Here is a 15,015-nt window from a genome sequence, read left to right on the forward strand (position 1 = left end):
AGCTTCAGCAGCCTGTGCTAACAAACCGCACAAACCGCCTGCGTAAAAGAGTCAGAGTTTGTCCTGGCAGGACAGCCCAGAAAGCCGGCATTTTTAAATGGCGCAGCTTTTTTCCTGCTACGGCTGAAAACCGAAAAGCATGCATTCAGCTTTTCGTCAACACCATTTAAGTGTTTCGTGGCAGGACCTCTTAATGAGCTGCAGGATTTTGCAGCTGAAGCTGAGTCAGGAAGCCTCTCTTAGATGAGGTGCTTTCTTGCCTCTAGCAGGCAGAGTAGAACCGAGAAATTGCTGCTACCAAGAAACCAGGCACAATGCTTTCATTTTGTTCTAGAATTATTTCCCAAGCTGTCTCAGGCTTTATGTGGAAGCAGTTGTCCACGTGGGCGCCATATGAAGTAATAGGAGCGGCGGGGCTGCGTTCCCTGGCACCCCAGCTGCCTGCCCAGCTAGCTTATGCCCCGAAATAGTTACACGGACACTGTATTCTTTTAAACACTGCTTGGCCCATTCTCTTCTAGGCTAATTCTCACATATTAATTTAGCCCATTTATAATCATCTGTGTGTAGCACCCCAAGGTGCGCTTACCAGGGAGATTCTAGCCTAGTCCATCCTGGGTCGGAGCTTCATCCCGGGAGCGGGGGCATGGCGTCTCTCTCTGAGGCGTCTGCTCCCGAGAGAGCTGTGGAGTCTCTGAGCTCACTTCCTCTTCCTCCCAGCATTTTGTTCTGTTTACTCCTCCCACCTATCCTCTAACCAATAAAATGGGCCAGGGCAGTGCCTTTATTAGCCAATGACCTTCCTCCATCAAGAGCAGGAACTCAAGGCAGAAACCTGGAGGCAGGCCATACTGAAGCAGAGGCCATAGAGGAGTGCTGCTAACTTGCCTGCTCAGCATTTTTTCTTTTTACTTTTTTCAAATTTAAAAATATATATTTTTCATTTTACATACCAATCCCAGTTCCCCCACTCCTCCCATCTGCCCCCGCCCCACCCCCAATCCACTCCTCAGAGAGGATAAGGCCTCCCACGGAGAGTCAATGAGTTGACATCAAGTTGAGGCAGGGCAGGACCAAGGCCCTCCTCACTACATCTATCAGCCTGTTTCCTTATAGGACTCTGAGCCACAGACCGATGAATGACACTGCCTTCTGTAGGATGCCCACCCGCAGAGACCATTAAGAAAATACCCAATGGGCTTCACACAAGTCAATGCGGTGACTACATTTTCTTAATTGAGGTTTCCACTTGGCAAATGACCGTCTAGTGTGTCAAGTTGACATTTAGAACGAGCCAGCATACCAGGGCAGGTCCCAAGTCCAGGAGTTGTTGGCCAACACAAATTAGACTCAACAGGTTCTACAAATGGGTGTGTGTGTGTGTGTGTGTGCAAATATGATGTTGGGTTGGAAGGAAAGCAGTGGGGGAGACTTGGTAATTGGTAGAGGGACATGAATATAATCTAAATAAATTGTACAGGGTTATCAAAGAATAAGTAAAACCAATATTTAAAATAATAAAGGTGAATTTGAGACATTTCTGGGAAAAATTCTCAAATACACTCTGTAAAGGCTTTATAAAGGACCATTTGTAAATTTGATTTTGTAGAAAATGTAATCAATGTGCATATACCATGAGTTTTCTTAAGTGAACCCCCCCCCAAAGTTTATTATCATGTTATGTAGTTATTGTGTAGGAACCACAGATTACAAGTACTGAGATATAACAGTATTAAATTTGTGTCTTTATTAGCCATATAGTAGAAAGAATGGGGGGAACTGTGCAGTCATAAGCCATCCTCCTGACTCAGAACTTACAGTAGCCTAGGCAACCAGTCCACCATAGCATGTACTATAGCACACACGGCTCCATCTACGGATGGGCTGAGTGCACTGAAGCATCATAGGTACCCCTATTTCCCAAAAGCAAAGAAAGCAGCTGGACTTCTAGGACTATGCTCACTATTCTCATACTTACCTATTCAACTATATTATTATATTACATCCTTTGTCAAATATTCATGGGTAAGCTCAAAAGTTGTTTGTTTGAACTTTTGGTTGGGGGCAGAACCAACATAAAACACCTTTAGTGTTATTACATGGTTTGGTACTGACTAAGCTTTAACTAATAATACAGTACAACTTTAAAAGCTGGTCCTTTTACATTTACATTCCTCCTCAAATAAACCATTTTACTGGATTTTTCTCATTACCCTTCAGGTTATAGATTTTAAAATTTATTTGCTGGGCAATGTTGGTGGGGACTTATAAATTCTCCAGTCAGAGGAGGAAGGGGAGGGAAAGGAGCAAACGAGAATATTTGCTTATAAATACAAATTCTCCTCTCTTTTAAGAAAGAGCCTAACAATTTTTAGCCCAGCTTGGTTTTTGGTTTTGAAGGCCAAAGGTGATTCAGACCCTGCTTCACACTTACTGTCTAGAACACGTTCCCTACACAATCAGCGCTGTTCCCCAGTAGGTACTTTCCATAACAATAACCCCTTTTCAGTCCGCACCTCCCATTCAACTTGACAAACACAGGTATGTTTTCCTCCTGATTCTTCTCTAATAAACGTGAAGAGCTTGCAATCAAAACAGAATGTCCCCTCTCTCAGTAAAACTAGGACATTGGGTTTAAATGTCCATGTTGTCCTTGGAAGAACTCCCAGTCTTTGACACTGTCTCTGTTGATAAAAATTATTCAGATACTCACATCTGAAAACTATTTTTCTTTTAGGTTAAGTTTAATGTAAAAGTTCATAGAATACTTAAGTCTGAGCAAAACAAATTCTACTGATGTATATAAAGAAAATAATGAAATAATTTGGATGTACAGTCAAAGGCTTAACCTCATTTCAACCCCTAAATAACTTGGGATGACTAAACTTCTGGGCAATGCAGGGTGCCCATCACCACTGAGCCAAAACACTACCACATTCCAGTAAAAGGCCAATTCTTCATCTTTTTTGGGAAGAGATGGGCATAGGTGCTGGTGGCTTTTAGCAACTCAGTAGACGAGGAGGGTGAAATCTGTAGCCACACACCTATACAAATCAAGAGTATGTACCCCATCATATCCATAACAAGCTGCTTACCAAGTCTTTCTTTAGTGGCTTCCCAAATTTAAATTTCTTTAACAAGTCTTTTGCCTTATGTGTATGGTGTTCTGCTGCATGTATGTCTGTGTACTACATGTGTGCCTGGTGCCTGAGGAAAGAATAGTTTGTCAGACCCCTTAGAACTGGAGTTACAGACAGTTGTGAGCTTCCATGGGGATGGTGGGATTTGAATCTGGCTTCTCTGGAAGAGCCAGTGCTCTTAACCTCTGCCACCTATCTCTCCAGTCCAGAGCAATTGCTGTCATTTTAAATCGCAGGTAAAATGACAAGAGATAATGAGAAAAAACTGTGTTGTAGAGGGAGCTGTGTGCCAAGCAATGTAAAGCTTGTCAACTTTTCTGCAGAGGATTGCATGTTGGGCCATTTCTTATCAATATACTTGCCCTTCAGGACCGGAAATCCTAAAGGAGTCACTTCAGGAATCTTCACCTAGATAAATATAACAGGATAGGATAATCCTAAGGCAAACTGCCTTTGCAAGGATTCTTTTAATAGTATTATACATTCTTAAGTGCTCACATCTGCACAACAAAACAACACTGTTAGAGAACAAAGCTCCCAGAAGGGGGTGTTCTGTAGTATCCCACACTCTGAATTCCAAGCACAGCTTCAACTTCAGACTCCACTTGTGCCTGGGTCAGTGGAAGAAAACATCCTGCTTACCAAAAACTCAACTTCCAGTTTAAATAAACATCATCTCCTAACACTGTTTACTAAAAACTGTGGCCCACATGAACTCCCAGTAAACGCCAGCATCACTGCAATCTGGAAAACCTTACCATTTTGGTCTCGCAGAGTCCTAACACTGACCTTGCATTGTAAATGTTGTTTAGAAGCACTGCACAGCACAGGGTTGCACAGCGGGTACCGAGCAGGGCAGGCTTCCCACAACAGGAGGCAGTTTTTACTCACCACTTCTTTTTTTTTTTTAAATATTTATTTATTTATGATGTATACAATATTCTGTCTGTGTATATGCCTGCAGGCCAGAAGGGGGCACCAGACCCCTTTATAGATGGTTGTGAGCCACCATGTGGTTGCCGGGAATTGAACTCAGGACCTTTGGAAGAGCAGGCAATGCTCTTAACCTCTGAGCCATCTCTCCAGCCCTTACTCACCACTTCTATTGCTTCATGGTGTTCTACCCTCGGCACGAGCAGGGCTGGCTAAAACCACTACCCAGCACTGCTGTGCACGCTTGGCTACACTCAACAATTAAAACTTTTTGTTCTAATGTCTTAATATACAAATAAGGCACACTATTTTATACTATTTGGGTAAAATTAATTTTATTATGCTCCATGATGAATTGCCACCAGTGCAACATCCTATTCACTATACATTTCAAAAAAAAATCACATACTAAACAAAATTTCAGTTGATAAATGGAATTGAATGATTGAAAATCTTTATGAATTTCATAATACAATATGTGGCTAGCTGAAATTGTCTATCACATAGCATTTAGATATAAAAGGCCTCATGCTAGTTTGTTAAATGCAAAGGCTACCAGACAATCACATGGCTGGACATACCGTGAGGCTTCCAGACGATGCACAGGTATAGTGCCACCCACAGGGCAAGACTCAGTGGAGGACTGAGACGTACAACGGGTACTTTACTTGGTAGAGTGGATTTAGTCTTCATGCCTGAACTGAATTCCATAGCTCCAGTTACTTTGCACAAAAATAAAAAGCGAAACAAAAACAAAACCCCTCTTCTGTATGAAAAAGAATAAACTCAATTACCTTTGGCAAATAACATACCCTCCATGTATATGTGACTCAAAGAACTGAGAGTCTCTAGAGAAGCTCCTGGTCAAATATCAAATAAATTGGAAAAATCCCAAACTTCTTGGCCAAAAGGTAAGGGACATCAGAATTGGCATTATCTCAAAAGACATTTTTAGGAATTTTTTTTAATGTCAAAAAGAAAAGAATACAAAAGCCTGATGTTATTTATTTTAAATAATCACTAGTTGCATGAACTCCTAATTCCACGGGTAGAAGTTGTTCAGCCTCGTCCACGAAAGTCTCACAGACCTCAGGCCACATGAAAATGACAGTAAGCGGAAAAAGATTCCTAGCAGCGGAGAGCACTGTTTGTACAAGAAAAAGTTGAGAATCTTTCCAATGTGCTGTGATTACTCTTGCAAGGAAGGTAACACTCTTTGAATAACTTAACTATCTTACTGTACCACTTAACTGCTTTCAGCAACTAAACCTTTTAAATTATTCCTGACGATACTAGATGCATGATCACTAAAGATTATGTGATAAACTGATTAAAATTCAAGCCATATCTTACAGGTCCAGCCTGTCAAGATCATGTCAATACTAGATTTTGGTCGGTATATAGATAGCATAATTTTTAGTTGGATATTGTGACTATAATGAATACATCTGAAGCTACATTATGCATACAACTCAATGTGAGAAAAATATGACTGCATTTAAATCAGGTAATTGCCTACCTAAAATTTATTTAAAGAAGGTAGGTAAGGTAATTATCACTGGAATTGTGAACCGGCCACCTTCAGGCAGATCAGTGCACTGTAAAGAGGCAAGGAAAACCTAACTTTAACACACCATCTAGTAGGCATAACAAATGTGCAGGCTCTAACGTTTTATTAAAAAAAAAGCAAACTATCAAATCTAAGAAATTTGCCATTGGGACCATCAATCTTTTAAGAAAATGTAACTTCTCTCTATATATTTGACAAAAATCTGGAGAAACCATCAAAGTAAAAACACACAATGCGAGTTTTGGCATTTGTGCATACTTTTGCCAAGAAAACTGACACTTCTAATTTATATATCCAAAAACAACAATGCATACAATCTGCAAAATACGATACTTCATACCATTTTAGTGTTGATTTGATACCACTTTGAGTCAAATACAACTGTCTAGGATGCACGAAATAACCTCCATACATGGTAACTGAAACTATTTTTGCAAGTGATAATAAAGTGTTTAATTCTTTGCTGAGAAGAGCCTGTCACATTTGCCACAACACAAAAGCAACCTTGGTCAAGTACAGATGAATGAGGCCTCATTAGTATTCCTGCCTGCGGATGCTACTGCTTACCAACAGCAAGCAATGCTACAATAGAGCTGAGCTACTGTTTCTCTTCATTAGTATCTCTGTAGTGATTTTAAGCAGAACATGTTGCTAGAACTTGAAAACCGGTATCAGTGTAGTGATGTCTAGAGAATTGTGCAATGTATCAGCTTCAACATTCATATGTGGCATCATATTCAAAATGAAGGGGCTAAAGAAACTAAAGTTTACATCACTTGAAAAAGAATGTAGTGCTATGCTAAATTTTATTAAGAAAATTTAGGTACAGAAAAAGTAGGGTATGAAAATAGTGTTCTCCTTCTGGCATTCTAACTAAATTACATTAAGGTTTGTGTCAGTCTCACACATAATTAAACTCCCTTGTTGATGGAATGAAAATATTCACAAATCACGTGAGCATCCTGCTGTAAACTTGCACACAGTAACAGGGAGTAGCTTTGTATAGGATTATAACAAACCTTTACAGATTAAATGAGGTATTGCACAGATTAATTTAAAAAAAAAAGCAAAAAAGCCAACAAAAATATACAGCAAATTGGTAGAACATTTACATGGTAATTTTACAGATCCAGACAGAAAGTAGTGTTTAGTGTTTCACCTTAAAAATATATATATATATATATAATATATGGATCAGTCTTCCCACTCATCATCATCCTCAAAATCTTCTTCATCATCGTCATCTTCATCTTCATCTAAAACCCAAAACCAAGAGTTAAACACACATGAACAGTAACATAATTTCCAGTGACTTCTCCAATTAACTAACTCCTGCAACACTTACATTCTCAAATCCAGTTTCTAAGAAGATTTAAAATTAATCCAATAAAATCAATCGATAGACATGAATGGGATCAAAGATGAGACTAGGATAGCCAAGACTTGGGTTTTAGCCTCTTAATACCTGCATGTTTTTAATGTGTCAAATGAAACTAGAGTTAGCTTTTCTGATTTTGGATTCACATGATGAGCGCAACTACTTTGACATTCTGTACATAAATTTGTAAACCTGGAACTTTAGTTTTCTTCTCTTCCCATGATCTGCTTTTACACATCTTTAATGACATCACCATTCTCGCAGGTGAGCAGGCATGAGTCATTAATAATTCCTTTTCTTCTCCCTCCATCAAGGAAGGATCTTCCTTTCTACCACAGTTCATACCTACTGTGAGGATTTGCCTCAATTATTGTTGTTCTCCAGTAGATTTACTTCAGAGCAGATGGAGGGATACTTAAAGTCTAAGATTAAAATGTCACCTTCTTCCCCCTAAAGGTCTCTTGTGGCTGGCTTCTGCTGTCTGGACATACTCTGAGCTCCCTCTGAAACATCGCACATGATTTGTCCAGCCCTTCCACCCTCTTCTAAGTCTTCCACCTTCCCCATCCCTCCACTCACTGTCTCTAGTCTCCCTTTCTGTCTCTCACCCTCACTGAACTGTTCCTCCATGTTACAACATTTGAAGCAGCTCTTTCCTCTTTCTGGCTGTTTCATCATTTAAATCCCACCCAGAAACCACCTCCTAAAGAAGGCTTTTCCTGACTGTCCTGTGTAACTTCTCCAGCATCGGTAACTGTCTATTCCATTTCCCTTTCCTCGTAATTCTACCTCAATTCCTTAGACTGCCTATGAATTTTATGTCTTCACACTAGAATACTGGTTGTTACACATCTCAGGATCCTGCACAGCAGGGGATACTGTGTAGAGGCTTTCCAGTCATTAGTCCCTAAGTGAATTCAGGTTTTGATGTCACCTAATTCAACATCTGCACTTCCACAGTCGATCAATTTTCCATGATAGCCGCACCTCACAAAAACCTATGAAAGCCAAGTTTGTTAAGAAAGACAGTGCTGAATATTTATATTTTAAATTAGAAAGAGCCAGAAAGTAATGTCTATGTGACATTACATACATGGGCTAGATAAAAACACAGAATCTCTTCTGTTTCCCTCTAAGACAGATTTCCTATAAGGAACTATTTCAATACTAGTATCAGCACTGGACAAGTAACAGAGGTGGAGAAAAGCAAAAGCAAACTAATTACCTCTCTCCAGCAATCCAAGTTTGACTTTGCCTGTCTTTAAACGCTTCATTTGTCTAGACATGAATGGCCAATAACTAGTTAGGAAAGAGAAACAGGCAGGGCTGGCATGCATAAAGAACAAACAGGAAGAGAAGAAGAGAGGAGGGGAGGGAAGGAAAGAGAGAGAGAGAGACAGACAGACAAAGAGAGACAGAGAGAAGAAAAGGAAAAGGGTGCCAGGCAGGGGTCAACCACGCAGCCAGACACAGAATGAGAAGTTCAGAAAAGATATACAGAAATAGACAGGTAAAAAGCCCAGAAGCAAAAGGTAGATGAAGTAATTAAGTTAAGAAAACCAGGCTAGAAATAAGCCAAGCTAAGTTCAGACATTCATATGTTAGAAGAAGTCTCTATGTGACTATCTAGGAGCTTGGGGGGGGGAGGGGCAGGCCCCCACAAAGATTGAAGATAAAAAACCAACTACAACACTTTTTCACTATAAATCTTATTACTAGAATATCATAAAAAATGGGACTGAGAAATCTCACGCCTTATTTAGAGGCTGCCTGTCAATGATTCTATAGTGTGTTCCAGTACAGAAGATGAATTCATCACTCTTTAAAAAGTTTTTCCTCTAGTTTCTGTACGGCTGTGATGTTCTGATATCTATTAAAATTTTAGGCAGACTAGTCATTAAGGACAGAATTTGATTAAATATGCTATAAAGACTCGTAACAATGAGCTGCACAATTATCAGACAAGAGGTAACAGAGAATCATAAAGTAAGCAGAAATTGCAGAGCTTCCCACATCTATCTAGAAACACACTTTCTCTGCCCTCCAGCTCATGGGAGAGTACCTGAGGAATGAATGGCTTTGCTCCTTTTCTGCATCACTTCCATAAGTGCACCCACAATTCCCGAAGTGGGTGCGGGTGTTGGCGGTGTGGACTCCTGACCATCAGACACCTTAGAAAAAGAAAGTATCAGAGCTCAGTGATAAACCATTAGCAAAGAATCTACTTTTGTGGGGCTGGGCAGCCGAGGGGTAGAACACTTGCCATCCAGGTATTAGGTCCTTAGTTCTGGCCTCTACTCCCCTCCCCCACTACACAGCAAGGTTCATATGGACTAAAGTGCAATGCAGGGAGCTTTCCTAACCTTTAGAAGATGAAGAAATGATTAATTCTCAGACAGAGAACCCAAACTGAGACACTATCACTATTATGAATTCTCAATTTTCTGGAGTCTGATTTATTGTTTTTAATTACAAAATAGAAAACATCAGTGTTTAAGAGTATGCTCTCACTTTTATAAAGTTACACGTTTGAACTTCCCAAGATTACTGCAACTGCTTCCAAGTGGGCTATTTTTAATTCCCCTCAGTTTAATAACTAGTTTCATTAAAGTATCTTTCATTTAAAGTCTAGAACAATGAATTACAAAAAGACTGTAAGATTCTATCTATGTGATATTTAGAATATACGAAAGTATCACATAGCAATCAGATCACTAACTGCAGGGAGGAAGCATACAGTAGCTTTCTATGGTTTCAGATACATCTTGATATTAAGTGCAGACTACACAGCTACAATGTGTACACCTCCAAAATGAGTAAGTTTCACTGTACACAAACATTTAAAAATTTATAAAAAGTAAAGAAAAAGCTTCAAAGATAAGACACCTTATAATGAGGTATGGTAAAAGCCCACAATACTTTAAAAAAAGAAAAAAAGAAACCGTAATAGAAAGACCACATTACTTACAGATTTCAGCTGAATGCCCTGTCGTATCTGGTCTAAAAGTGCATCCCTTCCTGAGCAGGACACAGGTCGACTATTCTGTTCCACTTTTTTTAGCTGAGCACCCTCTCTAATTTGATCCAAAAGAGCTGCTTTGTTTCCTGAAGGAGCTGGAACTTGATGATCACCATCAGAAGGGAGGCCAGGGGGAGGTGGTGGCCCTGGTGGAGGCGGAGGTGGAGGAGGTGGTGGTGGTGCTGTGGACCCTGCCATAGACAGAGGTGGAGGTGGTGGTGGGCCTGAAGGTGCTGAAGAGGGCAGCGCTGGTGGTGGAGGAGGGTACATCCTGTTTGGAGGGGGTGGAGGCACAGCAACCCCAGGCCTGGAAGGAGGTGGAGGTGGAGGTGCAGCAGTAGGAGCTCTTGAAGGTGGTGGAGGAGGAGCCCCCCTTCCACGGGCAGGGGGGGGAGGAGGGCCTGAGCTATGAGGAGGGGGAGGAGGAGGAGGAGGTCCACCCCTTGAGGGTGGAGGAGGTGGTGGTGCTGAAATAAGAATACAGAAAAAAATGAAAACATAAACATACTAATAAAGCAACTTACTGTAACACACATAAACCCAGTATAAAACAAATAGCAAAATCTGCAAATTCTGCAATATATTTTACAAATATCTGAGCACAGATGATACAATTTTATTAAGAACATAATAAAATTTATTTAAATATATTTTTAATAATATTTAAATATTATATTTAGCTTAAAGATTATCTTCCTGTTGTCAATAAACAATAACAGAATCTAGTTATACGGATTCAGTATCAGTTCTGAAGCTGTAAGAAAAAAACACGGTTGCAGAGACAGCTCAGGAGTTATAAGCCATGCTTGTGCTTGCAGAGGGTCCTACTTGAGACCCCAGCACCCATATCAGGCTGCTTACAACTGCCTATAACTCCTACTCCAGAGATTCTAATGTTCCACTGGACTCTGCAGGTACCCCAAAACATGCACAGACATGCGTGCGTGCACAAATACAAACACACACACAAATTTAAGAAAATATACATTTTTAAATTTTATACAACAATGTAATTACACACTTTGCTTGTAAGCATTATGTTACATTTTATATCAATAATGGACCTTCCTTTTAGAATTAAATATATATAGATTTTGTATAAAATCAATTTAGATAGAAATTTTATAGTATGGCAAAAATTTATTAGAATTTTCTAACATCAATTAAAATTAAACCCCAACATAATGCACTTTCTTTCAAAGTGTAAAGTTTCATTATCTAATTTACACATGTCCTTCTACTTTATAATACAGTGTTTTATATAATCCAGAACTGGTCAGCAGCTTTAGACATGGTAACAGAAGAGGTGGTTGCTTGGTTCAATTATTTATTTAGAACTGAATTATAATCAAGCTGAGAATTTTTATAAACTATAAAATTAGACGGCAGTTTTTAAGTTAGTACTATCCCAGTAGTTAATATTTCTATTGTTAGTCTACTTCAGTGAAGATGTAAGATACATTAGGAAAACAAATCCAAAAGATCGAAAGAATATACTGGGAAATATAAGTAAGTCCTTTAAAGATTAAATCTTGTACTTCTGGAGACATGGTTTCACTGGTGACAAATACAAATCCAGAAGGACCATTTCCCATTTATTTCCTCTTTTTTTTTTTTTTTTTTTTTTTTTTTTTGCGAGACACGGTTTCTCTGTGGTTTTGGAGCCTGTCCTGGAACTAGCTCTTGTAGATCAGGCTGGTCTCAAACTCACAGAGATCCGCCTGCTTCTGCCTCCCAAGTGCTGGGATTACATTTCCCATTTATTTAAAGACTGATCAGAGAAACTGACTTTTAGGGGTACACAGATATCTTAGAACTCACAACCGCTATAGACTCAGTTACTGAGTAGCATTAGTCAACACGCTGTTACAAATGTCTGTATATTATGCCTTACTACAATGGGACACAGGACAAGAGCCCCGACACTGCTGGCACTTCTATTTTCTTGTTTTTTAAAAAGAACATTCATTTTTTTCACATGTATGAGTGCTCTGCCTACATGTATGTTGTTTTCCATGAGTGCCCATGGACAGAATCCAGGACTGTTGGACCCCTGGCACTGGAGTTCCAGCTATGAGCTGCATTGTGGGTGCTGGGAATCAAACCCAAGTTCTGAATGAGCAGCCAGTGCTTGCTTACTAAGCCAGCATTCTAGCACAAGACTTCTGCTGTCTTAAGTGACACTAAGAAAAAAATCTATTACCAATCTTTAGCTTTTATCGTCTGTCTTCTATCTAACACAAAGAACACACTACATCACAGGAACAATTGTGAAAGAATAACCTAGAAGGGTAAAGACAGATGACACACTGTTAGGACAGTGCAATGCACCAAGATGTGAGCCAAGCAGCCAGCAGTGTGAAGAACTTTTAAGAGCCATCAAAAACACCAGAAGGAAAATGACACTTGCTATTATTCAATTTTGAAAAAGTAACAAAGAGGAAAACATAAAAGATAGCTATAAAAATAATTTTTATAGTATATATAATACATATTACATGTTAAATATCAATAAATAACCTTCGTTAATCTATAGAAATATAGAATCTCACAGAAAAAAACCCTTCTGTTCATGGTCCATAAAAATTATTTCAAATCAACATCAATATTAAGAATGTCAATAATTCTATTTCTTATAAAGTTATAATCATAAAAATTATAAGCAGAAAATATTAAAAAGGTATACAGTACTATAGAATTCAAAAAACTTTTAAAAATTTTTCCATTCAAAAATTTCCACTTCCTCCCCTCCTCCCATTTAGAATTCATAAAACATTTAGAAACTGATATCAAATTCTCTCATGAAAATATAACAGACAAATATTATCTAATAGAATTAAATTTATGGGAATACTGTGAAGTCCCTAAGTAGATACATGACATTGTGCTCATAAATATTACTCAATTCTTCTTTATCCTAGTCAATGTAAACATATTTTATACAGGTTATTTTAAAAAGTGTATAAAGCAATTATAAAAGTTTAATTAATATCAGCGAAAATGAGTGCTGTGGGCAAAGGTATTTCCTAATAAAGAGAACTTCAATAAAATAATCTAAATTATAGACAATATGTAAGCTCTGATTCATGTAAATAGATATACTTCTTTTTATTACAAATGAATCTTAATGCTTAGTTTTTGAAGGCAGGACATATGAACTCTAGCTACTCCAAAAATCAACACAGCAAATCATGCAAAACTCTGAGCAGTGGTTCAAATATTATTACACATACATACCACTCCACTGTGGTGGACCTAAAGAACAGATTGTTGTAAGTTAATGGACTTCAATAGCTACACACAGAGATAAGGAAATCACAAATCTGTCTTTATAAATCTCATTCCATAGTTTTTTAAAATAAATGGCAAAAAATTTAATTAAAGAGCTCAAGTCAAATTTCATTAACTTCTCCATTTCTGTGTTTCCTATACTTTTGAATATTAATTTATGTATGTGCTCTAAAAAATCTATTAGAAAAAAGTAAACATATAATTTGTTTTTTATTTAATTTTTTAAAAAAATCTGTCTAGGTTGGAGAGATGGCTCATTGTCTAAGAGTATGGACTGCTTCAGAGGACCTCAGCTGAGTTCCTGAGCCATGATGAACAGCTCACAACTGACTGATTATCTTACACACATAATCCCCCCACCCTCAGTATATATAAGCACATAATTACAAATAAAAAACAAAATCTTTGAAAATAAATGTCTTACATAAATCCATCCTTTGGTGTATAAAAGATAGGTTCCACACTGAAAAAGTTAGGTTCTTGTAATATAAAAATCTTTTCTTGTGACAATTTTGGTGCCAATATGATTTTCAAAGCCTGTGACTTTTTGTTTTTAGGGTAATTCAACTAAGGAAAGGCCTTATCTGTCTCTAAAATATATAAATATGTAATAAAGTTTAAAGGAATCCAGTCTAGTATGATCCACTTTTCTTTGGGCATCAAGGACACAGGATAGCGATGCAGCTAACAATTTTGAGGGTATGTAATTAACACTAACAGTGGGTGGCAGAGAGCAGTCCTCAACACCTTTTTTTCACCTAGACATAACCGTCACCAGGACTGTCCACACTTAAAATGAAACTGTACTCATAGTATGCTTTAAAATGCACAGCATTTTAAGTACGAATTGTCTGCTACAAAGATAAATGAACAACGATGCTAGCTCCTATTGAACTAGCAGTGGTCATACAGCAGCAATGTGAGCCATAGATTGTTTGCTTCCATAGCTGCTGGCGCTGAAGACTCAGACCTTACTGACTATGAATAGGAGGAACATATTGAACCAAAGACTGAATGAGTATCAGCAGTAAAAAAGCAGACAAAGGAGTTAAATACCCATTTTCAAATGACAATCAGATTCAAGAGCACTTAACTGGAGTTTAGCGAATGGGAGAAGCTTAGAGAATGGGAGAAGCTCAGTTCCAAATGCAGGCGGTGCTGAAATGGTGACCGTGACTAGAAAGGCTATCTATGCCCCTGACTGTCCTAAGTGTTGGGGCTACCAAAACACAAAGTTCTTTAAACTACCCAATACCACAAGGCTGAAAAAACTGTGGTCACAGGAACCAAGAGAAAGTATTAGATTCTGGACTAAACAATGCAAAAAACAACAACAACAAAAAAGATTCATATTTCAAAATAGAAATTTTTTTACAGAGTTTATATTATGAAAATATTTTATTACAGATTACAAGGTGAGTTTTTATACCAATAATCATGTCAAGTTTTTGCATGTGTGTTTTTAAGATAGGGTCTGTCTACCATCTATGTAGCGTTTGAACTCCATGTAGACCAGGCTAGACAGAAACTCACAGAAATTTGCCTGCTCTGCCTCCAGAGAGCTGAGACTAAAGGCCATTTTACCATATCTAGCTAAAGTTAGTGATGCTGGACCAAATTTGGCCATCCATAAATTTAAACATTCTGTTCAAGGAAGGGTGCACAGCTGTCCACTACAAGGTTG

At 38.4% G+C, this 15,015-nt stretch overlaps 1 protein-coding gene across 1 annotated transcript in view; it reads right to left on the bottom strand.

Moving 5' to 3' along the window:
* Positions 1–4,391: 4,391 nt before the first annotated feature.
* Positions 4,392–15,015, bottom strand: part of Wasl (WASP like actin nucleation promoting factor) — a 54,306-nt gene continuing 43,682 nt past the window's right edge. Inside the window, exons 9-11 of the mRNA XM_041675466.1 lie at positions 9,990–10,507; positions 9,084–9,192; positions 4,392–6,899 (exon numbers count right to left, since the gene is read on the bottom strand). Of these exons, the coding sequence (XP_041531400.1) occupies positions 6,838–6,899; positions 9,084–9,192; positions 9,990–10,507 (689 nt within the window). The 3' untranslated portion in view covers positions 4,392–6,837. The remainder of the gene's footprint in view (positions 6,900–9,083; positions 9,193–9,989; positions 10,508–15,015) is intronic.

Source organism: Microtus oregoni, unplaced genomic scaffold (genome assembly GCF_018167655.1).
Source record: "Microtus oregoni isolate MIOR12 unplaced genomic scaffold, Mior012 000026F_ref0000081, whole genome shotgun sequence".
Classification (NCBI taxonomy): domain Eukaryota; kingdom Metazoa; phylum Chordata; class Mammalia; order Rodentia; family Cricetidae; genus Microtus; species Microtus oregoni.